The sequence below is a fragment of the Pteropus medius genome, unplaced genomic scaffold (assembly GCF_902729225.1).
Source record: "Pteropus medius unplaced genomic scaffold, Ma_sr-lr_union100, whole genome shotgun sequence".
In the NCBI taxonomy this organism is placed as follows: Eukaryota; Metazoa; Chordata; class Mammalia; order Chiroptera; family Pteropodidae; genus Pteropus; species Pteropus medius.
The window spans coordinates 4,720,422-4,748,293 of NW_024350926.1; the positions used below are offsets into that span (position 1 = coordinate 4,720,422).

The window sequence follows — 27,872 nt, forward strand, 5'->3', positions numbered from 1 at the left end:
CGGATACAGCTTGTGAAAGTAAAAATTTTTTATTTTGATTGATTTCTCAATGAATGGTTCAATATAATGCCAGTTTTTAGTGGCAATAATTTGGTTCCACTGAAACTCCATGATGCCACAGAGAGCTACTACTTTTTCCAGGAAGGAGGTGAACGGCTGGAAACAGAAAGCACGACTTTCTAGCAGCATGGCGACTCGCCGCACTGCAGACCTCCACGGTCTGCACCTTCTATACTAAACATGGCACAAACATTAACTGGTGACAAAAGTGAGAGATGGGGAACAGGATGTGAACACTGAAAGAATGTATATACTGTGAAGACAACAAAAAACCAAATACAGCTATAAGGATTTTAAAGGATAATTATAGAAAAGAGAACCAAATATTTTACTCAAATGTTTTTTAGAGCCTTTCTGTAGAGATACAAATATATATATACTTTTTTATCCAAAAATATGTTTTATACAGATAAATGCTTCTCAATTAAAGATGGGACCAAAGCTATAGTTGTAACATAAAGCACTGTCTTTTTTTTAAGACTGTTTATCCACCTGAATTTTCAATTTTTTTAAGATTAGTGCATTAAATGTTTTCTAAATATAATTACCTGACATTCTTTGTATAGATATAAATCAAGTAGGCATTATTTTTTAAAAGGGTTTATAGGTTAAACAATATTCTTCTAAGATGCTGTGTATATTGAACTTATGACAAGCCCCATTAATCATTATTAATAAACATATCAAAAAGGGCTATATCAGATTTTCTTCTTTATAGTAAATATTTAATTTCCCAATTTCCAGTTTACAAGTGTTGAAAATGCACAAGAAAGATTTTACTTCACAAGTACTTTTATGTTAATAGAAGATATTTTGATTCAATATATGGCAATAAATCTCCACACATTGTAACCAACACTATGCTTTTTTTTTTTTCTTAAAAAAATGGGAATATAACACTAACAACCACTACCTATAAAATAAAGCACACAATTATTTTGGTGAATTTACAAATCTTTTTTCCCTGGTGTAAAGGCTACAAAAATTCCTAAAAATTAGAGAACACTGAAAACATATTAAAGTTTGACATCCAACTTTACAGTATTTCCATTTTACCCTGAAAGATAACTTAAAAAATATGACCATACTGGAATAGGTCATCTTGCTAATATAAAAAACTGGTGAGAGCAAGAAATTGTATCATTGATATAGGTAGAATTTTTGTAAATAGTTCTCTCTCTAATTAGAAAAATGTTCAAAGATAAAAAACAAAATAAAATATGGTGGTGGTCCCTAAACTATTTTGAAGGCAAGTAGCTTTGTCTAAGCTAAAATATTTTTCTGACTTATAGTTATTATCCTCCCTTCAGCTGTCCTTTAAAAAAATGCATGAAACAGTACAATAGCAAGAATCAAAGAGCACAAACTGTATTTTCAAGAACAGAAAAAAATTTCTAGTGCTGAAAGATATAGTAAAAAGCAGATTTCTTTGGGGACATTAATCAATTAGATTATAATTCATTATGAAGATTTCTCTTTTCTATTACGTGGAGAGTCTGCTCCATTTGAAGTTACTGTTCCATTTACACCATTTTCTGAAAAGAGAAAAGAATCAGTGTTACTCTCTTTTATGAAGAAACACAAACCTTTATACTTAAAAGTGTCTTCAGGAAAGAGAATTTAAAACCCAATATATATTCTAATGCCCTTAGGTGAAACTTATTCACCAGAGCTTAATCTTTACTAGTATTTAACCAATCACAAAACCTAATAACATGGTAAACACAACGAACTGAGACTAGCAAATTAAAAGAAAAGTAACTATGTCAATTAGACCTCAATAAAAAAAAGGAAAGTGGTATTTAAAGCAGAAAAAAGGAATAGAAGATAAAAGAAACTCTAAAAAACATTCATGCGAATTTTAAAATAGTCTTTAGAGCAGTGCTTTTGGTAGAAGTAAAGAAAATTTCATATTTGACAGCAGACAAATGAAGTTCTTGGAATATGTTTCTTTATAACATTAAAAAGTAGGCGTTTAGGATGATAAGGCTTATGTTTATGGGTGCATCATGGTCACCTTCTTTTTTAGGCAATGATGAAATAACTGATGTCAGACCAAACCTCCTTCCAAAAATACCCATAAATGTTAAATACAAAAGTGGCTGTTTAAAGGTCTGGGAAAAAACCAAGGCAGCCATGTGTATTTCTCTCTTAAGGCACTGCCAACTACTAAATGTGCAGGCACCAAGCAAGACTCAGAGAAATCAAGCAGGAAGCAACTCCTAAGAAAGTACAGGCTACACAGAGAACTGAGAGGTTTCACAATGATAGGGAGACAAAACCTTGAACTCAGTAACTATCAGGGAAGAAAGCCTTTATAAACAGCTGATGTCCCAGGAATAAGGGAAAAGTGGAAACAGATCATCCTCGGTGAGAGAGAATGATGTACCAGTACTCTATGCAGCGCTTCTACAAATTTGTCCTGTGCCTCTACATGTTTACACAAAACATGCAATATTCAATTAAAAATTACCAGGCATGCCAGAAAACAAGACCGAATGACTAAAAACTAAGAGAAGAAAATATCAGAAATAGACCCCCAGGTGACCCAGATCAGGAACTGTCAGACACTAAAAGAACAATGATTAATAAAAATAAAGATGGAGAATTTCACCAGAGAACTGAAATCTTTCATCCTGGAACTAGAACATACAGTAACTGAAAATATAGATTTACTAAAAGAGTTTAATACCAGATTAGGCACAACAAAAGAGATTAGTGAACTAGAAAAAATAGACTGAAACTGAGAAAAAAATATGGAAAAGACATAAGGGGCAGGGTAAAAGGGCTCATTCACACATGTACTGACTGGAGTCCCAGAAGAACAGGAGAAACAATGCGGCAGAAGCAGTATCTGAAGTAATGGGCAAGGATTTCCCAAACGCCACAGAAGAAACCGCACCAAGATTCAGGAGGCGCTACCAGACAAAGAGCAGGAAAAATACAAAGAAAATCATACCCAGGCACATCAAGTATAACTAACTGCCCAAAACAAAGACAATTATCAGACTGAATGAAAACAAATAAAGGAAAATCGAATTATATGCTGCTTATAAGAGACACATTTTATACATAAGAACAAAGAACGATTTAAAGCAGAAAAATATAGGAAAAGAGGCACCATGATAATTGTTTACCCCAAGAAAGTTGCTATAGCTAGAGTAAATTCAGATAAACTAAAGATGAACATTTAATAAGAAAGAAGAAACGCCGTAGGAATTCATAACAACCTTAAATTTTGATGACCCTTGAACGTATCTTCGAAAAAAAACCTACAGCAAAAGCTACAAGGAGAAATGGTCAATACCTTTTGCAATAACTGACTGAAGAGCAGGACTCTTTACCAGATCAGTAAAGATGCAAAAGACTGAACAACACAACATGACACCTACGGAACAGAACACCCAACAAACACAGACTATGCTTCCTCTTGAAGTGCAAACAGAACACTTACCAAAACTGAATATATGCTGAGCCATAATGCAAGTCTCAACAAATTCCAAAGAACCGAAGTCATTCAGAGCATGTGCTTTAACCACAGTGGAATTAAGCTAGAAATCAGTAACAAAAAGAAAACTAGGAAATTCCCAAATATTTGCAAATTTAACAATGCACTTATAAATAAGCCAAGGTTGAAGAAATCACAATTGGAATTATAAAATATTTTAAACTGAGTGATAATGAAAAAGGCCTATCAAAACTTGTGACATATAGCTAAAGCACTGCTGAGAGGCAAAGTAATTCAAACGAACAGATGAAAACCCAGGATCTAAAGACCCATCCTAAGAAGGTAAACCACAATAACAGAGCAGCAATTTAAACCCAAAGAAAAAGAAATAAGAACAGAAATAAATGATACGACTGAGAAAATCACCAACAAAAAAGACAAATATTGGTTCTTGGCTGATGGAAGGAAAAAGACTGAAAGGCATAAATTGCTAACCCAGAAAATGAAAAATGGCAATCGCTGCTGTTCCATGGCATTAATAAGATAACAAGAGGATATTATGAATAATTTTACATCAATACATATGAAAATTCAGATAAAATAAATTCCTTGAAAAAGACAATTTACCAAAAGAGACACAATAATAGCAAATCTGAATAATTCCGTTATCTAACTAAAGAATGTGAATCTGGCCTTTCTGGCTCTCTGAGCATCACCACGACACTGGGCAAGAACAAGTGTCTCCTGAAAGGTGGCAAAAACGGAGCCAAGAAGAAAGCTGTTGGTCCGTTTTCTAAGAAAGATTGGTATGATGTGAAGACACCAGCTATGTTTGATATAAAAACCATTGGGAAAACGTCAGTCACAAGAACTGTAGGGAACAATCCCATCTGATGGACTCAAAGGTCATGTTGTTGAAGTGAGCCTGGCTGATCTGCAGAATGATGAAGGTGAGTCTAAAAAATTCTACCTAATTACTGAGGATGTTCAGGGCAAAAACTGTTTAACTTCCATGGCATGGATCTTAACTGTGACAAAATGTGCTCCATGGTCAAAAAATGGCAGACCACGACTGAAGCTCACTCATGCTGATGTCAAGACTACCAAGGGTTACTTGCTTTGTCTGTGTTGGTTTTGGGAACAAGTCCAACGAGCAGATTCTGAAGACCTCTGACGCTCAGCATCAACAGGTCCGCCAAATTCGGAAGGAGACGATGGAAATCACGCCCCGAGAGGGGCAGACAAATGACTGGGAAGAAGTGGTCAGTAAAGATTAATTGATAAATCGTCAGTCTATTTATCTGCTCCATGATGTCTTTGTCAGAAAAGTCGTAATGCTGAAGAAGCCCAAGTGTGAACTGGGAAAACTCATGGAGCTTCACGGTGAAGGCAGCAGCCTTGGAAAAGCTACGTGGTGAGACGGTGCTCAAGTGCAACGAGCTGATGGATATGCACCCTGGTCCCAGAATCTGTTTAAAATTCAGACTTTTCAAGGTAACAAAACCTATTTGTGATGTTTAAAAAAAAAAAGTGAATCTGTAGTTAAAAACCTTCCTATAAAGAAGGCTTTAGGTTCCATAGCTTCACTGGTGAATCCTTTCAAACATTTAAATAAGATATAATGCTACACTTTGATGGTTGCCTGATGGGAGGGGGGTTTAGGGTGGTGGAAAAGGGAAGGGATTAAGAAGTACAAATCAGTAGTTACAAAATAGTCAAGGGGATGTAAAGTACAGCACAAGAAATATAGGCGATAATATTGACAACTATATGTTGTCAGATGGATACTAGATTTATCGGGGTGATTGCTTTTTAAGTTATATAAATGTCTAATCACCATGCTGTACACCTGAAACCAATATATTATAGGCCAAGTGTAACTAAAAATTTTAAAAAAGAAAAAGAAATAATGCTGATATTACACAAAGGACAACATGGCCCAAGACTTTCTATAAAGCTAGCATAACCCTAATACCAAAACCTGACAAGGATATTACCAAAAACAACAACAAAATGCTAATGACAAGCCGATCTTTTACACGAACACAGTTGTAAAAATCCTAACAAAATATTGCAAAAAACCAATTCAGCAAAAGTGATGTTTTTATCATCATCAACTTGGGGTTATGCCAGAATGCAAAACTGGATTTATATTTGAGAATCGACATATTACAAAAAAAAAATACATATCAATACCCTTTATGAATAGATGTAAAAATCCTAAAGAAAATACTAGCAAGCCAAATCAAGCAACATCTAAAGAGGATTACATACCATGACTAAGTGAGATTTTTCCCGGAAATAACTATTGGCTTAATATCCAAAATTCAATTAATGTAATTCATGCTATCATAAAGGACAAAAGCCATCTGATGATCTCAGCAGATTCGGAAAATGCAAGTGACAAAATCTAACACCCTTTCATAATAAAAAATACACACTAGGAACAGAAGGAAACTTTCTCAACCTGATAAAGACCCACAATAACACAAAAAGGAACAAAACTGGAGGACTCACATTTCCTGATTTCAAAACTTACTACAAAGCTACAGTAATCAAGCCAGTGTGGCATAAAAACAGGCATACAGGTTAAGAGAGTAAAACTGAAAGTCCAGAAATAAGTTCTTACTTTTATGGTCAACCGATTTTCAACAAGGGTATCAAGACCATTCAATAGAGAAAAATTAAATCTTTTCAACAAGTGGTGTTGAGAACAACTGTATATCAACAGGCAAAACGATGAATGTAAAATGGTACTGCCACTTTGGAAAACAGTTTAGCAGTTCTCCCAAAATGTCAAATACAGAGTTATCATATGACCCAGCAATTCCACTCCTAGGTGTGCACCCGAAAGCGCGAAAAACAGGTGTTTAAACAAAAACCCATATGTGAATGTTCACAGCACTACTGATAGTAGCCTACAAGTAGCACCAATCCAAATATTCAACTAATATATGGTTAAACAAAGCATGGTATACCTATACAATGGAATATTATTTGTATGAACCTTAAAAACATGCTAAGTGAAAGAAACCAGTTGCAAAAGATTACATATTGTTATGATTCCATTTACATGAAATGTCCAGAAAAGGTTCAAGCAATCAGATGTTATTAAAAAACAAACAAACTATTCCACTTGGCACTAAGGGCAGATGGGTTATAACGAGGTATTATTTTCTAAATAAGATGCCTGAAAGAACAGACCATCACTTTCTAGGTTAGGTATTCACTAAAACTGCCCATCTACATTGGTATCTAGTGGCTCAAGGTAAGCAAGCAGGGAAAACTAAAAGGACAGCTTTTGAGGGGACTAACTGACCCTAGAGAATCACCAAACTGTAGAACAGGGCAAGGTTACTTTGCTTCTAATTTTGCTAAAATGTAGAATAAAATTTTCTTGATAGGATTTTAAATCTTAGTAAGATTATAAATAAGACCCACAATAGTTTTTTTAAATGTTTTCTACTTCAGGTTTTTCATTGTGCACTGAATACAAACCTGTTCCTTTTCTAGAAGACCTGCCTTTCGTCACTGCTGGCTTCTTCTTCACAGCTGGTACCTGAAAGTTAGAATGTTCCCTCCACCTCCGAAGCTGAAAATTAATAAACTTCCACATCATGAATGCTTGGGTAATGCAAATTGATGCCAGAACAGCAATTCTGAGGATATTAAGAAAAAAAAAAACAAAATATTGGAGCACATCAAAACAATACCATTGAATAGTCTGTTTTGTTTTGATATTAATTTAGTGCTAAATTCTCAAGATTATGTTCATAACTATCCCATTAATAATTCATCCCGGAAGTTAAATAAATGCTTTAGTATTTAAATTTAGACATAAGAAACTGCAACACGTATGAAATCAAATCAAATTAATATTTTCCCTAACCCCCACATTTACCCCTTCATTTTTTAGATAATTCATACCATAACCTGATAATACTATACGGCTGTAAAAAGTGAGAAAAACGTTCAACTGACCGTACCTTACAGCCAACACATTGAAGTTTCCAGCACTGAAATCCAGTTTCTGGTTCTCTGCTCTTGCAAGGCCAAAGCCAACAGTGAGTACCGAAAGAATCAAAGTCAATAGTCTTCCCAAAACAAACAGAACTGCCCACAGAGAAAATCTGGAAGGGAAAATGTCGTGTTAGATTTATATGACTGCAAAGATGAGGAAATATTCTAATAAGAGTCAGATTCCTATTAAGTAAATGCATATTAAAACACCATTTCATATTTTTCTGCAAAAAGGATTCTGTTAAGTAAAATGTTTGGAAAATACTACATTGTATTACACTCTTAAAGATACATACTAGCATATTTAAGGTTCTAGGAAGTCCAGCAAAGAAATGTTTTCTTGTTTAGCTGATCCTTTTTTTTTTTTTTTTACCTTAACATAACTACTATTAATGATCCTTAGAACTACTGGTATATATAGTAATTTTGAAAACTGCTGGACAAAACAAATGCTGTGCTGTAAATAGGATATTAATTCTCACTTAAGAGTTCTAGTTCTATTTTTTTTTAAGCCTTCATACTCTTTACGTCATACTCCTTCAATTGTTTCCAGTTTGATTTTTTCATCAAAATATTTTAATATCTTTAAGGATATATATAATCTTTTATTTCATTTTCGTCTGAAAGTTCACCTCCCTATTTCCTTTTCCAAAAGAAAAAGATGCATTAAGCAAAGTTAGAGAAGTTAGAAGTGAACCCAAAAAGCCTTCACAATTACAGGTTTCAATATAATCTCTCTCTTGCCTAAGACTCCATTTGAGAGTAAAATATCAACCTGAATTGTTAAATAATTTCATTTTGTTTAAAGCTGCAACTAACGACTTATTCAGTAACATAATTGCCCACAGCATGGACCTTGGCAGCACAGGCACACCAGAGACAGAGTGGCTAAGCAACTTACCCTTTCTGATACTTTTCATCGCTGAAGTAAAACAGGCGGGAAATGTGGAAAAGAAATTCAACAAAATAATGCAGCACCAAAAGAACAAGTCCTAGATGATTCAAGCTGTTGAAAAACCAAATTGAAAATGTAAAGATTATTTATCAATTAAAACAGATGAGCATTCTATCTGCCCCGTCCACATACACACCCAGGAGAAATCCCGACTCACTTCAGCAGATAAGCCCCGGCAACGTGAAAGAGGTAAAGACCGATGTAGACGAGCTGACGGGGAACGTCCTCCTGCAAGCAGAAGACTGCGTTACAGATGGAAGTGCGGAAACATTTCAGTTCCCAGGACTGTGTGGCCGCATGGAAAACGTGCTCTTGTAGCAGACCTGAAGGCCACTCTGCTCCGTACCTGGTCCCAACCGCTCCTCCCAATCAACAGCGTGGCTTCAGCAGGTCACGGACCCTCGCTCGACTTCTGCGATCCATGTGTACGCGTGAATGATACCTGGGTTTGTTTGAATCAGATGAACTCAAAGTCCCTTTCAGGGCTAGGATCTATGTTTCTTTTTATAATAAGCATTTATTGAATGACACAATATTAACAACCATAATGATGTCCTTCTAATATTAGAACTGCCATGTTTATAGCAATAGAAATACTTTCGTTTACCTAAAATAGTATTTACATTTTTTAGCTTATGCTTTTAGTCCCTTTCCTTATCCGTCACAGTCATTAAAATTGAAGGTTAAAAATTTATCTTCTCACTTTAGGGTACCACCTAATTATACATTCTCCTTTTAACAACCTTGTAAGCCAAGTAACCAGATTTTTCTTTTGCTTCTTACTTATCCTTCCATAGTCCCCGACAACCTGGTTATCTTAGAAAGTGTTTTCAAAAAACATACATCAAGACCTACTAGTGGATCGTAAAATCAATTTTGGGGGTCACACTAACCTCTTTTTTTAAAATACAGAATAGAATAGAAAATGCTAAAGTGTACAGCATATTGTACTGTTCATGAAAAATGTATTTCAGATTTTACACCCCCCCACACACAATCATGATGTAAAATCTAGTTTTTTGCCTTGGGTTGCAGTCAAAAATGTTTGCAAAATACATAAACAATTTATGAAATGCTGTACCTCTCATTTCTACTGTTTTAGCAGTTTTCCACATATGGGTATCCCCAGTTTTTCCAAAGTTCGCTTTACTTTTACAAACGGCCTAGCTTAGTATCTGTTTTCGCTAACTGAAAGGAAGCCGAAGAAGATTATGAAAAATGGCGAAGAGTGAAAACGGCGTTTGGTGTTTGTTTGGCAGTGAGTCGTTAGAGGCAGCGTGCACCCCAAGCAGGCGGCACCCCAAGCTCCTTCCCCAGAACCACACTCAGCATCTCAGCGTCAAGCCGCCAGAGCGCTGAACTGCATCTGTGAGCATCTGCGCTTCATCGTCATCTATTGTGAGCGTCCGTGAGCAAGATGTGTCTGTCCTAAGGCAATTGCTTCTTTGCTTCGTGCCAGTTCAGTTTCTGAAAGGTTTCACAGGAACTCTACTTTTGGATGGCGCAGGAAACTTCTAAATCCATATATCTGGCTATATTAGCCTGGAGCATATATACAAGGCCGTGTTAGCCTGGTTAGAACAAGTCACGTACTACAGACGGATGATAATCAAAATTAAAACGGCGGCAGGCTGAGCGATATTCCTCTGGAACTTCGCTAAACTCATCTCCGGCATCCAGAAGAGCCGAGCGCAGGTCTCTACTGGTCCTCTATTTCTCCCCCTACATTTACTACATCAAATTTTCTGAGGACGAGTCGAGATTTTACGAGTGTACTTTTGAAACTAAACGTTTCCCTAGTGAGAAAGATGCATGGATTGTGCTGGGAGGCAGAACACAGTCGCAGGGCGCCACCGATCGTGCTACGTCGGGGACTCGGGAAAAGTCCCAAGACCTGAGGCCACGTTTACGGTGGCTCTTCCAAATGGAGAGAAAAGGACCTCTGAGAACAAGCCGTCTGAAGATCCCTTCCGCTCAATTTTCAAACGTCCATTGAAATCCCTCTCCTTGCGGGAGGGGAGAGCGGGAAAGGCGTCACGACCACACGCTGCCCGCAACCACAAGGGAGCCCTTCCTCTCCTGTGGTCCTTTCGGAACAGCTGGGTCCCAGGGCCGTCAGTGTAATCTGACATGCCACGTATGGCATGTTCCCCGAAGTGCGGCGTGTATACCGCTGGCACCACACAAAATGATTGTAGATAGTACACAATGAAACATTTTAACTACGATTTTAAATAAAATATTTTAAGTTACAACAAGATGGCATGTAAATGACTTAAGATGGGAAATACTGCCATACTCCTTCAGATGTGCTCATCAGTGCTCCAAATTTCTGAGAGGAAAACAGACCCTGGGGGCCCTGAAGACTTATAAATGAAAGCTTTTTAGTTTTTAATTGCTGACTGAACATTAAACTTCTGTTAAAAATGAATTTGCTGCGATAACTTCTGTTAAAACTATTTTATAGACATGTAACTTCTTGGGAGGATTAAAAAAAGATTTACTTTTAAAGAAACACAAATAGGTTTTAAAAGTAAAGATCGGTTCCTCTGCAACAAATCTAAAACCGTTGTTATAAATTACAAAGTACATTTCAAAAAACCATTCCATTTCTCTTGTCTTAAATCACAACTTAATTAGGTAAAGTAAGGTTGTGCTTGCCATTAGGTAAAGAAAAGCCCAGAACTTCTATCCTAAAACCAGGTTCAACTTTGCAGCTTAGCCCCGTCTGTCTGAAAGCTGACCAACTGACTCAATATGAGGAGTAAAATGCCATCACCACCTTCCATCTCCACAACCATCGAATGCTTGCAAGAGCTTTTAAAATAGTTCCTACAACTTTCAAAAGGACAGATTTTCAAGAAACCTTTTGCTAAGTAATGCTCTCTTCGCCTGTATACAAATTGGCCAATGTTTTCTAAAGCAATGTCCGTATACTCAGAGCCTGACCAGAAAAAAAGTAAAAATAAATGAGCGACAGAGATGAGTGTAATACCACAGGGAGTGGTAGAGATTGTGGGGAGCTACAGAACACATATCCTAGATTAAAAGCACTGTCGTATTATCTTAAAAATACAAAGGTAATGAGGCGATGTAGCATGATTTTTAAAATAAGAAATTTTATCTAGATTTCATTTAGAAAATGGCTGCTTTTAGCATTCCTGTTCTAAGTCAAACTCCTCTGACATTATTCAATCTTCATGGGGTTACAGCCCTACTGGAGGGGTGCTTACATGTCTGAGGACACCCACAAAGAGCCTGACCAGCACCACGGTCTCTGGGGCTTACACATTTCCACCGACTGTGGGAATGGGGAGAACAGAGGCAGCTGGGCGAAATTTGGCCCTCTTAGTGGGAGCTCATGGTATGTGTTCACTGGTCACATCACAGCACGCCATCCAAAGTAGCTCATCGCTGTTCTAGAATCTAGAGTCTAGATGAATATGCAAGTGACTGAGAGAAAGTTATTTTGGTTTCTCAAGACATTTTCACACATCATCCTATGATTCTGTTATGTAAATAAACTTTTCCTACTAGGAGCCAGAAATGAGGTTTTGCTTATTTGTTTGTTTAAAGATTAACAAACATTTTTATACTTGAATTGAAAAATATATAATGAAAATGAGTATTAGAAAAGCTTTGCCAAGTTCTTATTTATTTTTTAAAAATTATTTTACCCATATTCCCACACTCATACAGATATAGAACATTTCTTTAACCCTAGAAAATTTCCTCAGTTAATCTCAGAATCCTCAAGAAAATCAGTATTTGGGCAAACCAAAGTTCTTACATATTTTTAATGCTAATGTATACGTAGTTTACATAAGGATGAAACTATGGAATGACTTAAAAGCCTGATAGTCTCATTTTTCATGAAAAATCTTATAGTATACTTAAACCAAATTCTAAAATTATCAATAATGGCAAGCGAAATTTTTCGTTGTTATTTCAACATCTTTTTATTAAAAAGTCAGCCATATACTTTATTAAATTTTTGTTTTTATAAGACAATGCTTTTCTTAACTGAACTATACTAAAAAACAAACTTTACCTTAAATGGAGTATCACATATATGCCCAAATGTAAGGCAATGATTTTCCCCTAAACCACAAATGGAGCCATCTCATATTTAAATCTGTTCAAAACTCTTATATTATATGGATTTATATCAATTAGTTTATTCTGAACAATAAATAAATGTTTGGGTAAGATACACAGCCTTAAACACCTCAATCAATATAATTTCCAAATGCTTACAGAGGTCTAGTGGAAGAATCAGTCAGACCTTTGAAACACTGAGGTGATTTAAAAGTGGCTCTAGTGATGATGAAATAGTAACAATATTTGCATGTGCAAAGTGTCAATATAACTTTCACGAAATAGGAGTGGGGTAAAAAGCATTATTTCTCATTTAATATATTTCATATGATATATAATTACATAAACTAAATATCAGAAATAAAACACTTGGCTGTTTTATTCACACTTCCCTGAAACCTCATATATAGGCAAAATGGAGGACTGTTTATATTGAAGCGTATATATTACATGTGATTAAAATATTTTTCTCAAAAAGAACTGAGTTATTTGTGACTAACACACCTCTTGGACTGCTGCTGCCAACAGTGTTCCTTGCCTTCTTCATTTCTCTGTAGGGTCGGTTCAAAACAATCACTGTACTAGTTTCTTCCAGTAAAGAGTTCTTCCAAAAATAATTTTCAGAGTAAATTTTAAGAAACTGTTTAACACATATGCAGCTGTTACTTTCAAATTATGTTAATTACTTGAAACAGTTACTTTTGACTGTAATATGTAGGTGTTAAAAATAGTTCCACAGTTAAGTTCTAAGTTATGCAAATTATTCCATAAAAATTAGATTGCATTTCTGGAGAAATGCCATCTGGCAGGAACCGATAAGAAAAGAGCTTTAAGAACTAAAATGAACAATTACTTTGAAATGTCCCTCTTGACTTACATGGTCAGTGAACAAAATACAGACATATGTATTAATAATGAAACCCAGAGGTAGTATGTCCATGGGTATAAAAGTACACAAATACAGCTTTAAATTCTTGAGCCGTGGGGCTAAGACATCAAAGGAACTATGATATTCTCAGCAGCGCTGCCCACCAGACCGTCCTGCAGCGGTGGAAACGTTCTCTCTCTGCTGTCCACAATGGCAGACGGTGCAGGCACAGGTGGCTAGAGAGCACCTGCCACAGGCCTAGTGTAACCACGACAGTGAATTCGTAAATTTAATTTTACTAAATTTAAATGTGACCAGTGACTACCGTTTTGGACACTGCAGCTCTAGGACATCTATGATTCACATTAGGTGCTTACAGAATTTGGAATGGCTACTGGAAATCTGGGAAGGGCTACTGGAAATTTTGAGTCTAAGCATTTTACCTTAAGACTATTGTAGGTCGAAGGTATTACAGATCATCATCTTAATCCTTACAATTGACTTAACTAGAAAAATATTCTACTTTATAAAATAAATCAACATAAAAAAGAACTTTTGAGCCAGAGTACATGGACTCCAATTTGGTGCTATTTTTCAATTGTAGCAGACAGCATCAATGATGACAGACACATATGACACAAAAAACACAGACATGAAACAGTAGTAAATCGAGTATAGTCACAAATGAACTATTTGTAGTACATGTAGAAATAAGTGTTTATGGCATTTGAGAGGCAGAGATAAACTGGTCACTGGGTTCTTATACTTCTATTTTGGAAAGTTTCTCAAAGGCAGGCAATAAAAAGTTTTGAATGTGGAAAAATGTAAACCCATACATAACCAGCAGAGTATAAAAAAATCTCTATTGTACCCCTATCCCAGCTTCAACAGTCATTAATTCATGACCAAACTTGCTTCCTCCATATCTTCATCTACGTATGATTTCATATATGGGAATTTTAAAATTATGTCTTCCCTAAAAAAGGGAATAAAAGTGCTTGATTAATTTACCAGAGGGCAAAAGCATCCCAGAAAAAGGAAATGATGTGTCGGGATTATAAAACTCAAGAATATTCATGTGAATGAAGCGGAGGCGAGAGCAGAGGAAGAAGGGCCCAGGGAGGTGGCACGGATGAGCAGCTTTATTTACTTATGTAGTTTAAAGAAACAGAGAGCTATAATAAGTTTTAGAGGAAAAAGAGTTAAATAAAGGAAATAAAGTTGATTCGTGATAGATAGGCTGTTAGTCTGACTTCAGAAGTACTGAGGGCAAAATTAGAAAAAAGAATATTGCAGCGCTCCAGCGGTTTATTTGTTCAAATAAAACAAACATCTTTCCCACATGCTAAAAAGGGAGTGCTCCACCCACAGCAGGAAAAGCTTCACTGATGAATATTTAACCACGGTTTACTTTTTTCAATACCGAATTTTTCTGTGGGATTTACACACAGAACCATCAGTTGTAGGATAATCTGAAGGAGAATCCTCTGCGTCTCACTTGTGACACTGCTAAGACTAACAACAGCGTGAAACTAATATTACATTTCAACATTTGTTTGAATTATAATTTATCATTAATATAATTTTACATGAGCGATTAGCACGTCAAATGTAAAATAATCCCTCTCTACGTGAAAAGAATGACTAAAGGGTTTTCGGTAAGTACTTAAGGACATTGGTCTTCGTGGAGAGAGGTGAGGTGAGAGGGATAGGGACATCAGAAAATATTTAATTTTAGAAGGACTTTTCAGAAAAGGAAAAAATGACAAGATAATTTTTAAAATCATAAAATTCCAGCTTACTTTTTTGGTTTTCTGGAAGTAGAGTTCAGGAAAAGCATGAAACCAGTAAGCCAACTGCGATATGTAGAAAAATTTCATTTGAAATCTGCACAACACAAGAAAGGGAAAAAATATGTCTTAAAGCATACTACTTTAAAAAAGAATAAAGTAAAAACGAACACTATAAATCAAGATAGTCACCTTTGTGTCACCATTTCAGGTCCCCTCACAGTACTCTGTGCACCTTTAAATAACTCTCCCACAGCCACTTCCCATCTCCCTAGGGTACTCCCACCATCAGCCAATTCCTCTGGATTAAACGCAGAAGGAAAGACATCTGCAGAACCTTGTTAACATGCAAGCCAGCTGGGACGAACCAGAGGCCCCTGTCCATTAGTTAATTAATATTGAGTCATGTGTCATGTTAGCTACTGAAAACATAAGGAACGTAACTGAGGGAATCAAATCACAGATCTGTAAGGTTTCATCAAAACAGAAGCAGGGAAGGCAAAAGACTGACACGAAAGCAAAGGCGCTTAGATTAAAAATCACCTGAAACTGGGATAATCCCAATTTCAAATATCCCCTGGCTTTCTCCTTAGTGAAATATGTTAACTCTACCTGGTGGGAACACTGAGAGCCCCAAATAAACGGAGGCAAGCCAGAGAAATATGGCACAGAAGGGTCCCCCGAGACGGATCCTAACCAGCCTAGACAATATATTGCCTCCTCTTTACATTACACCCCTCCAGGCCTTCTGCTTTCTCTTTATTCTCCCTTCTCCCACTCCTCCAGAAGTCTAAAATAGAGAACACGAGCCAATCTGAAATAATTTCTGGGGAGAGAGGAAGATACAGTCCCATATCAATACAATGTTTATAACGCCATTCTATAAAAGTTCATTGAATTAATCTAAATTTTAAAAGTTAGAATGACTCAGCAGAGTGGGTATTATTGCTGGACTTAAAACAAAGATATGCATGGTCGTGTTATTCCCTTCATATCTTTCTCCAATTCTCACATCACAGAGCATTTGCTAAGTAATATCTAGGTGACAAGCACCTACAGCCTGGCACGACAAAGGCTATAAAATAAGGGATAGTTTCTCTCGCTGTCAAGGCACAGATAGTCTTGGTGAGCATGGGCATGATGTAAGACTTATATAAATGAGGCAATTATAGAACAGTCAAGATAATATAAGGATGCTACATATTATACACCAAAATGACACATTCAGGAAAGCAAAAGTCAATACAGGCTAAAGTACAACAAAAATATGGAATAGATGTACTAGAGCTACATGAATAATTTAGTTGAATGTCTTTGCAATGACTGGGCTTCTTACAGCACAGTACAGAAACCCAGGAGGCTAGAAAGATAAAAAAGAAACAATCCCTACCCTCAAACTTATAGTGTGAGAGAATAAGAAATTTAAAGAGTGAGGAGACTGGGGAAAAAAAAGGAGCAAAGGTTTAGAGAAGACGGAGCAGTGAGGAGGGGAAAGGATGAGAGAGAAGGGAACACAGAGTACTAAACTGAGATGACTGTTAAAATCAGTTTTCTTAAGCTAATGAGCATGTCGAAAAGATTATATATGTTAAAAAAGCACACAGGGTTTTTCCCATGGCACTGTGACTGCAAAGACACACTACTGTATGACTTTGCCTAAGGTCCTAAAGAGAATAATAAGAATGAATTCTGCTTAAAAGTGACGTAACCATGGTCTTTAAGAAAAGCCTTCTAGAAATGACTTACGTCATCAGGTTATGGGGATAAGCCCTCCACAAGATAGTTGGGTCTGAGATGTAATTTTCCTAAGAAAGAAGATATAAAAATTAGCCTATTAGTATATTGCAAACTTCTTGGAAAATAAGACAGTATTTTCATTTCTTACACATTTACAACTCTTTCCCCACATCGGGTTCCAAAGAGCCCACTGAAGTCAAAGTTTTTAGTTGTTTTAGTTATTGTAAATTCAGCTGAATTGCTTACTTTAGTGAAGGGAAAATCAATATCAGAGATAAGTCAAATAAGACATAAAATTCCTGGCCTTTTAAAGTCTTTCAATCCAGCAGAGTAAAAAACACATGTATGCAAACAAACATCAAACAACCAAAAAACAGAAATGGTATAAAACACAAGTACAACAGCTGTGGTAGATGAATTTTATTGCAGATAGATCAGAGTAAAATTTCAGGAAAGGGGCAGCACCTGACAGGAGATGGAAGATCAAGGCACTACCAAGTTTTACAAAGATTTTGTCCACATATTGCCCAAATCTTTTCTTTAGATAACCAGATCTACTCGGTGACAATTACTGCATAAGAAAAAAAAATTTACAGTGACTTAACTTTAATACAAGTATTTTGCCACTGAAATGTAACACTTGTATGTTTTTAAAAATTTATAAGATAGATTTTAAGCTGAAATTTACAGTTATCTATAAAATATCATTAAAGCAGCAGTATATAATGAAATGAACACTGAATTGGAAAGGCTGAGTTTTAGTCTGTCTCCAATATTAAGTGTCGTAGCTGGAAAATTCACTATGCCTATTTATTCATCTCTAACCTGGTGATTAAAAGAAGGTATCCTGACAAACTCAAAAATATTTAAGGGACCATTATTACTAATATTAAAGTAGACGCTGCCTTCCCCTGTCAATAGTTAGAATGATATGCTTAAAGGTTTAGATAGCTTTAATTGGAAAATTAATCACCATTTTAAGTTCCTTGGAAAATATCTGAACTGTTTTCAAAGGGGGAAATGACTAGAAACATTAAAAATACAGTATTTGTATCTATAAACATTATAGATATAGTATCACTGACATCTTACCCTTTTTGCTAATATGGAGATATCTACAAATGACTACAATACATACAAATAACATTCGGATTAATTACAAATGAGTATAGCTTTCTGAAACATAGTTTAGAATTTTTGCTGTATAAAAACTAACTACTGAGACTTATCAGTGAAACTTGATTTATACTAGTTCAAGAACAGAATTCCTAATCTTAGATAAGAAAACAGAAGAGGAATTTTTCTAAGGTTCAGGATTTGCTTGTGAGCATTAAAAAATTGGACATCATTATCTGTTTTGGGTATATAATGTAACTACTTTGAGGAATGAAAGTTTAAGCACAGTACATACTTACAGATACTAGAATGAATGTGCCCCAAATACAAGAAAATAGGTAGAATGCACTAAGCTGACCGGATTCATTAAACTTGCTGTGTTTCGTTTTGGAGAAGTGCATTCGCCTGTTAATTTTCTAAAAATAAAAACAAATAAGTAAGATTATAAAATATATTTAAGATACGACTATCACAGTATGGCGAGCCAGTATTTTACAAAGTATAGATTTCTAAGATGGTATACTTACATCCAACACATACTCTTGAATTATGGCATGAATAATTATCGCCACTAGCATGTAGAAGAAAACTGTAGCCAAATCTTTGATACCATAGTAATAAAGGGACGCTGATTCAGTAGCTTGTTCTTCTGAAGGCCAAAAAGGACAGGACACACATACACAAAAATATACATGAGATTATAAAACAGCACTAAGTACAACATAGTTATGGAAACAAGCAAAAGGTGACTAACCTAATCAATAAGTACTACAGAAACATCGTGGTCATTTGCGTTTGGACATCTTAAGTCATGGGAGCAACGAAAACTGAGGGGCTATCTAGAAATCGAAAGCTTCGGAAACTACAAAGACTTGACACATGTTTGTCACAGCCATCGAAATCAAAAAACAGGGGAGGAGTGGCCACACTCAGGTCCTGGGGAAAACTGTTAAACTAGTATCACCCTGGGTTATAGCAGGTTATACTTAGTTTATACCAAAGTTACACTGAGCCCATTTGCCTGTCTTTTCAAGGACCTTTTGCAACTTTCTACTTTTTACCTCTACTTTCACACTAGACACATTATGATTCTGAAGGAAAAACTGTTTTAATCTATATTTGATTTAGTTTTGATCTATAAGCAGTAGAGATAACTGCTACTTGAAATTGTTTTTAATCCTCAAAATTGCCATAATTGTTCAGAAAAAATCTTAATCAAATACTTGGGAACTGGTAAAAGTGCTACATTCTTCTCTGGCATATTCGAATTTCAAAATAATTGTGGTATTCAGTAATCTGATATCTAAGTCACTAAATCAAATATTTATAAAACTATATAACTCAACAAAAACCAACTACTATTAAATAACCGATCTTATCTTTTAAATAGAGAGATTCAGGGCAAGTTTACTACCTAAATATGTTAATATTTCATTAACTGGATATTCCCATCTGTCAGCCATGCCAGTTAATTATACTACTGTCTTCAATTACAGTCAACTTCCAGTAACAACTTGATTTTCATAACGCAAAACAGAGAAAAGTCTTTTGAAATAAAACCTAAAAGTGTAGTTTGGGTACTATTAACAAATAACCCCTACAGCTTCCTGACATTCTCTGTAATTGAAATAATATTATAGGTAAAGCACAACAAAAAAACAAAAATAAAATTGGCTTAAAAGGATTGTTATTACAGATCCAAAACTCAGAGGTCAGAATAAACCAAACCTAAACATTGTGCCTTGATTGAACAATGACACTTTAAACAAATGTAAAATATCTATGCTTAGAATTTTCTTAAAAAAAGTTCTTCGACGTAATTTCAAGCCCACTTATGAAAATATACAACATTAAACACATACAAACTGATTTTCATATAACATACAAGGTAAAGCCAACCGAAACATCAGATCATGCATTACAAAATCATCAAAATAATGTCCAGTCTTATCATGAGATTTGTGAAAATTAATGAAGAACCTAGTTTTCGTGGACATTTCCTAGTTTGTCCAAATGAACTTTTCTACGTGAAGGGACAGCGCCTACCTGCTGCAGGGCGGGTAACATTGTACTGAAGGGTCACAAAAACGACAGCAGCTTTTGCCGTTATCTAGAAGGAAAAGAAAAGATCGAGTAAATTTGTGATCTCCTGAACAGTATATCAGGGAAGTACTACAAGGTTTGTCCCCAAATCTAAGAACCTCACAGGCACCAACGGAATTCCTGACTGCCAACGAGTCGAGCCTGAGCATTTACAAAATTCACAGTTTAGATGAGATTGTGCAATTCATTCCTAACTTTAAGACTTCAAAAGAGGCTCTCTGCAGTTCCAGTAAACAGTGATTTGGCAGATAATGCTTCTCTACTCTAGACTTGTACAATAAACACACAGTTTCTAGCAAGAAACAATTTTAATGTAAGTTAATAAAAGGAAACACAGTTACTATGACAAAAATGGATCAAAGGTAGGGTCTGTGGTGTGTGCGTGTTCTCCCACACACCTGGCATACTAAGTGGTCAATAAACATTTAACTGCCCTAACTACTGGTAAAAGTGGTCAAACAGAAAAAATAGAACGCGTACTGAATATTTATAAGTACCAGGCAGTGTGCTAGACAGGAAAGGGTAACGATGATGAATGTATAATCCCTGATGACTAGGAGCTTCGCTGGGCCAGGAAGACACTGCAGAAGCGGTGCCAATGGGTACCCAGGATCGACAACAAACTTTTTTGGTTATTGTTTTTTCCTAGGTGTGGAATGAGGCACGTTCTGGAAAGGCTTCTCAGAGGATGTGGTGAGGTGGTGTGGGAGCTGTCTCACTGGAAAAGAAAAGCTGACCAGTGGGACGAAGAGGGCAGCATGGCAGAAGAAACAAAGTGTGAAGGTCAGGTCTCAGCTGACACAAGGCCTGGCGTGGGCACACATTAGAAGTGGTTGAAAGCCTAGAAAAGCTACCGAAGCCTTGTTTGTTGAGCTAAGTAGATAAGATTTTATTTTAGCATGATGGGAAAATTTTGAGGAGAGAGAAGTTCATTTACGGTATTTAGAAAGACTGCTAGTTGTGGTTCACTGAGCGGTGTCCCAAGCCTGCTTGGACCCATATCCTCGCTGCGACCAGAATCACCCGATCATGTTAACACTTCTCCCCACGCCCATCCCCCACCCCTGCCCTGGGAAATCCTTCAATGGATTCCCATTCTTTCTAGGATAAAGAACAGAACCTTCGATGTGGCCCACACAATAGCCCATGACCATCCCTTGGCCCCCAGTCTCCTCTCAGGCCGTTTCCTTCCGCTCCCCTGCCTCTTGCATGCCTACCACGAGGTCTGCGCATGTGCAGATCTGTCTACACACTGTGGGAAACCTTCCCCCTCAGATCTCAGCTCAATCACACTTTTCAAGGAAGCCTGCCCTGTCCCCTAGAGTAGGTCATCTTTTGCTAAACTGTCCCAGAAAACGGTCTTTCTTCAAAACACATACTCTTGGTGGGACTACTGTAATAATTTCTGCCTCACTCATTAGAAAGTAGGCCCCGTGAGAGCTGGGACCATGCGGGAGGCCTGGCACATATCAGGGGCTGATCAGCATTACCGAGTAAGTACTAGATAAAATATAAGCTGGAGTAAGTATGCAGGTCGAACACAAGACTTCTGCAAGAGAGCAAACGAAAGATCACAAGAGCACAAGGCCTGAACGACGGAGGTGGTCGAGGTGGTACTGTTAAGGTGGAAAAGGCTTGGTAAGCAGAGTCAAAGACTATATGTGGATGCTTATAGCCTGAACAACTGAGTGAAAAGTAGTATTATTAATAAAAATTTGGAATACAGGAGGGACAGCAGGTTTGGGAGTAAAGAGAAGAAACTGAGTTTTAGATGAACTTAGATTTCTGTGACAGATACAGGTAGAAAGATTACTAGGCAGCTAAAGCCTAAGCCTGTAACTCTCTGCAGGGAGACCTTGCTTAAAGATTTGGGACTCTCTATTCACAGGCAGAAGCTATGGAAGCTATAGAAGTACATACATCATCCATGGAGAGTGTACAGTGTTTGCAGATAAGGACATCAGACCACGGAGTGGGCAGAGAAAAAGCTGGCGGCAAAGCAAGAAGTGATCAGAGAAGCAGAGAGAGAATGAAGACAGCCTGATGCCCCGAAAGCCAAGGGGGAAACATTTCCAAAAGGTGTGGTTAATAAAGTCAAAAGTTTCATGAGAGATGTGGCAGGAAAAGAGTGCGACTGACTGGACAATTTAAGCGGACAACATTGGTCATGCCTTGAGGAATTCCAGCAAAGCAGTGAGAACGAAAGGCACATCGCGGCACATTGCAGAACAGAAGAGGAACAACGTGGTACCTCGTGACCGATGCCAGGTCAAGATTTATGTTGTTTTGATGATGGGAGAGATTGCGCTTGCAGTGGGTGTGGGGAACCAGGAAGGTGCCAGGGAAAAGGGAGCAGTTAAACACATAACAGGATAATGGATGGAAAGATCTGGTAGGAAATGAAATGTAAGGATAGAGCTAGAAGTTGATCGAGCAGTTAGTTTTCCTCTTAGACTGGGAAGAAGGTAATAATGGATGAGAAAAGTTCAAAGGGCAGGAAACTGAAGAAATTCACATGTGACAAACTCTTATTTTCCCTGTGGAAAAAAAGCAACTCATCTGTGCAGCAGAGTTGGGGACTTGAATGATGAATGTTTATATAGTTCTTTTAGGGAAAGGGGCTGGCCAGGGAAAAGTAAAAAGGTCACTAGGCGTTACTGATGTCTGAGGTTAGAAACCTTTGATAGGTAATAATCTATCAGCCTGAGTGTATGCCTTTCTCTTGCAATCCATGATGGGGAGGCACAGAAAATGCAGATGGCTTGCTGGATCCATGGTTGGATATCTGCAAGGTGAACAAAGAGAAAGACCAAGAGAAAAAGGAGGTGAGGGCCTGGGAAGAGTGTGGCAAGCGAAGTCTTGCAGGAAAGGCACTGCAGTGAGGGGGCTGACACACTGGAGAAAAGGAAAGGGGGCCAGGGGACCGTAAGAGCTTGGACTAGCTGGAGAGCTGGCGCACGAGCAGCAGAATGAAGGGAGCTGAGCAACAGGTAAGCTGTGGCTGAGCTCTACACTGGAATTCGGGATCTGGAAATAAGGCAGGCCTGCGGGACACAGTCCCGGGTATGACCACTGAAGCAAGCTGCTTAACTGCGGTAGGTATGTAAAGGTCACTTGAACAGAAAAGGCCAGTAAGGCTTCTTGTTACAATGTGGGTGGTTCACACGACGTGTCAGAGCAGAATGATGGCATGGATCTCCAGGGTAACACTGCTTTCATGCTGTTATTTTACTAAAGTTGATTGATTACTAAATTCCATTTTTTAATATCTTTCTTTAGATTTCATATATAAAAACATAAATACACACACATATACCACACTCTGTTTCCAGTTTGGAATATGAGGCCACTGCCACCACAGCTAAGACAATTTTTTTAAGAGTTGCTTACAAACCAAGTGATATTCTTCAAAGATAAATTTAATATCAAATTCCAAAAGCAAAAAAAAAAAAAATCAGATTATCCTTTTATGCTAGGCTTCACATAAAATTAAAGTCTGGCCTCCAGCTAGTTTAGCATGTGAATTAAGTAGAAAAGGAAAAATACAAACTACACGCTCCAAAAAAGTTTATAGAAAAATGAAATCAGTGATCATGCTCCTAGCCATTGCTAGACCCCTAAGCCTCACACTGCAAACAGTACTGCTCTAAACTAATTTTACAATTAATCAATAGCAAGACAAATTAGAATAAAATATACTACAGAAATCTATAATGCACTAAATTACCAAGTTTATGACAGTTCTGGACATTTATAGCACTGTTCTCTATTTACGAGAAAAAAAAATGAGACTTATTCACCACAAACTCTAATGAACTGTTTAATTCTATGTTATATGCAACATCATGAATGTCATAATATTTCTTTAATTAAGGAGTCACCAGTGGGGTTTGGTATTTTTCCTTGTCACACAGAGAGCTTAACTATTTTGTACTTGTTAGAGGTTGAGGTGACTACTACACTGACTGGGTGCCTGAAAGATAAAAAGACAGTTTCTGAATATCAAATTCCACTGCTCTGTGAGCTTTTATAAAATTACGTTCTTAAAAAAAAAGAAAAGGTTTGCATTAAGTCATGCTTAAAAATAAAGCAAACCTCTCAAACTGTTCCAAGATAGTTGCAATTTTAACTGTCTCCCAAACCTGCATGGTCCACACAACCTAGACTCCTGAATATCTGGAAAGTAACTCACTTCCAGACAAAAATATTCCTCTTGGAAACCCCTAACTCCTCTTCTATAGCCTCATTTTTGAAAACTTTCCAAGCACCTTTCCATTGTTTGAGTGTTCAACTTTTCCTAACTCAAATATGAAGCCATTAATTATAGATCATGATTTGCCTTATGTGGATAGATGCTGACTAATACTAAAAACATGATTTCAAAATTCATAAGCAATTTTTGGTAACATGATGTATCCTGGAAATTAAACTCTTACATTTCCCCCATACAGACTACTACTTCATCAATCTTTTCAGTACACATAATCTCTTTAGATGCTAACTGCTGGGCCATTCTCTCACATAAAAATGTTATCTTGTATTTTCCCACTTTGATAAATTATCTAAGGAATAATAAGTGTGTATTATGGCATACCTCCTGTAAGCCAAGCACTGAACTAGGCATTATACATATTTAATTCTCATTATAGATAGTTAATTCTCAGAGTAAGCCAATGAGCCTCATTTCACAGAAAAGGAAACAAGTTCTGAGAAGTTACATGACGTGTCCTAGGTCACCAGTTAGGGAACTGTAAAAGCCCTGACTTGAACATGAAACCCTTAAACTCTACCACCTATGCTTCTACAGTATATCTATATTAATTCTGCATTTTGTCTAGTAACACAATATCTGTTATTGCTTTGTCAGTTTCACATACATCCCCTGACATTTCCTCAGTATATTTACATAAAAGGCTTAACAGTTCACTGTAAAAATATCAACTTCTCTATTATTCTAGCACAAATACTGTCATTCTATAATTATGTTAACTTTGAGATTCAGCAGCAATTATTTTAAAAATCAAATAGCAAAACTAGCCTAGTCAATTTTTCCCATACGTAGATAACATTCTTTCAAATCCTAAAACTTCAACATATGGTAAAATGTACAATTTGTACAAACTTCCCTCTTCTGTATATTACATTTTCTTTGAACTGACTTAAAAACTTCTATTTAGATCTTTGTTGTCTACTTAGATTTACACATTTTACAGATTTACATAAAAGTGAAAATCCAATCACTGTTAAAAAATTCATTAACATCTGAGAAAAGGTACAGGTGGTGAACTTTCCTAGAAATGTGATAAGAGAATGTGAAATTTTACATAAAAGCAAAATTATACCGTTGCTAAATGTCACTATTTCTGATTTATAGTCCATTTCATTCAAAGCACTGCAAACATGCCTTGCAGGTGATATTAAATATTACTCCCATATTATACTTTTAAAGTCAGGAATTCTTCTCATGTGGAGACAAGTTATAGCAAGTTTTACAGAACTGTTGAATATATTGTATATACAAAAGTATTACTTCTAACATCAAAGCAGAAAGTATAAATATGAAATTCAGAAAGTGAGTACAAATGTTGAGCACTGCACTTTTAATAATATCATAAATTCATATACTACTTTATAAACCAGATGCCTTCACACAGTATCATCTGTTATCTTTTCGACAGTGGCTTTGAGATTATCACAGGTGGTGTCTGTTATTTCCTTAGAGCGGAAAAACTTAGATAGAGGCTTGGCCCTGGGTCACTCAGTAGGTAAGCAGCACAGGCCCAGCCTAAAAGAAAGCATGCATCATCTTTAGTTCCCTCTTACTATACCTACTACCCACCTCCTTAGGAGCGGACTAAGTGAACATAAACGACACTATCAGGAATTTTAAAAATCTATATCTAGATTTAGAGTAGCACATTTAAAATATTAAGTTACCTAATAGTAACACTTAAAAACCCACATGGACTCCATTTAAAAATTTTATTCCTCTTTTGGTAGTCACTGGCAGTTTCATTCCAACAGTTTTCCTCAAGGATTCTCAATGTCACTCATTCAATAAATATTTTTTTAAAGCACTCCCTACACCCCAGGCACTATTCTAGGCACTGGAAACAGACTAGTAAAAACCAAAAATTTCTGCCCTCACTGAGGTTACATTCCAGGAGGCGGGGAGACAGACAATAAATAAGTAAAATAATCAGTTTGTTGGATGGAGTATAGGGGCTATAGAGAAAAAGGGAAAGAAAAGGAATGGGCGTGTGTATTGGGGAGCGAAGGAAAGAAAATAGAACGACGTTACGCGTTCACCTTGCAAAGTTTATTACCCACATTCAACAGCTGTTAAGTCACCAAAATACTAGATACGTGGGAAGAGAATTTACACACTCCTGACACTGCCAACCTCTCATACTTCAAGAATCAAAAAGAAAATTAACTCGACTCCTTGACACTGCTGTTCAGAATCTCGATTTATGTTTCAGATCTTGTTTCTTTAAGGAAAAAGCGAGCGTCAGGGCAAAAAGTTCGGCAACTGGCTGGTAATAATGCCAGGCTGGGAGACACGAAGTCAAACCATCGGTGTGGCTCCGTGTGCCCAGCCCCGCGGCCAGCAGACGCCGGGCTCCGTCAGTTCCTCGCTCACCCCAAACTCTGTCCTACCAGCCCCCCGCCCCCGACACGGGTGCTCACCGGCCCCCGCCCCTCACCCCCCAGGCCTGGCCTCCACTTTCCGCCGGTCCTCGCCGCCGGGGCGCACCCGCCGGAGCCAGCTCGGCAGACCAGGGGCCGCCCCCGCCGCCCGCCGGCCCCTCGCCGGCTGCCACGTAACCCTTCGCGGGAACCAGGAACTGCGCGGCCAGGCCGGTGGGAGGGGGCGGCGGCGGCGGGAGGGAGGGAGCGGAGCGCGTCCGCCAAGGGGGCGACGCGGCGGCCCCGTCGGCCAGACCCCCGGGCCGGCCGGACCCCGGGCCCGCAGCCCCCGCCGGTGCGGGGCAGGGCAGGCCCGTCCCCCCGCCGGCCGGAGTCCCCGCGGTCCCGGGCCGAGGGCGGCGGGCGGTTGGGGCGCGGGGCGGGCTCACCTCGAACATGAGCCCCAGCAGGAAGACCATCGCCACACAGGAGACGATGTCCGCGTGATTCTGCAGGATGAATTCGTGGCTCAGGATCGGGGGGCTCTTGGTGCTCTTCTTGCGAATCGCCATGGTGAAGCCGCCGCCCGTGCCTGCAGGTGCTCCGCCTCGGCTCCGCTCCTCCCGGCTGCTCACCGACTCGCTGCCGCCGCCTCCCCCTGGCTGCTCCTCACAGCCCCGCCGCTGCCGCTCGCTGGGGCTTTACTTCCCATCCCACAGCCAGTACGCAGCCGCCGGGGCCGCCCGGAAAACGAGCTCTCGGCAGGGACGAGCATGCGCAGCAGGGAGACGGCGCTCGCTCGAGCCGCGGCCGCCCCCGCGAGTCCACAGCGCCGCCTAGGGACCGGAGGCCGTCTGCCCGCGGCCGGGCGAGGGCACGGAGCCTGAGCTGCGTGCCCGCTGCTCCGCGCCCGGGCAGGGGTTGGGAGTCGTTTGAGTCGCGAGCTTCCTGCGCCTAGCGGACAGACTGAGTCCGCGGCTCGGTACGCTGGTGGCCACGTGCTGCGGCGTGTACGGCCGCAAGCACGCTTTTCTGCCCTCCAGGCCA

At 38.2% G+C, this 27,872-nt stretch overlaps 1 protein-coding gene across 1 annotated transcript; it reads right to left on the reverse strand.

Annotated features, from left to right (window-relative positions):
- Positions 1–10: 10 nt before the first annotated feature.
- Positions 11–27,571, reverse strand: TRAM1 (translocation associated membrane protein 1). Its single transcript, XM_039841842.1, has 11 exons — positions 27,275–27,571; positions 20,139–20,202; positions 18,620–18,741; positions 18,392–18,508; positions 16,986–17,044; positions 15,252–15,336; positions 8,641–8,711; positions 8,430–8,534; positions 7,495–7,638; positions 7,007–7,167; positions 11–1,595 (listed from the first exon to the last, which is right to left on the reverse strand). Exons 1-11 carry the CDS (start codon positions 27,395–27,397, stop codon positions 1,522–1,524), a joined length of 1,125 nt encoding a protein of 374 aa, XP_039697776.1. The 5' UTR covers positions 27,398–27,571; the 3' UTR covers positions 11–1,521.
- Positions 27,572–27,872: the final 301 nt, after the last annotated feature.

What these genes read in the sequence shown, in the direction of transcription:
- TRAM1 (XM_039841842.1), bottom strand. Translation starts at nt 27,397, where the DNA reads ATGGCGATTCGCAAGAAGAGCACCAAGAGCCCCCCGATCCTGAGCCAC. An exon ending in TGTTACCCGCCCTGCAGCAG is followed by an intron (nt 18,742 to 20,138) that starts GTAGGCGCTGTC and finishes TTTGGCCTTCAG; the next exon opens with AAGAACAAGCTACTGAATCA. An exon ending in GCCGGGGCTTATCTGCTGAA is followed by an intron (nt 8,535 to 8,640) that starts GTGAGTCGGGAT and finishes GTTTTTCAACAG; the next exon opens with CTTGAATCATCTAGGACTTG.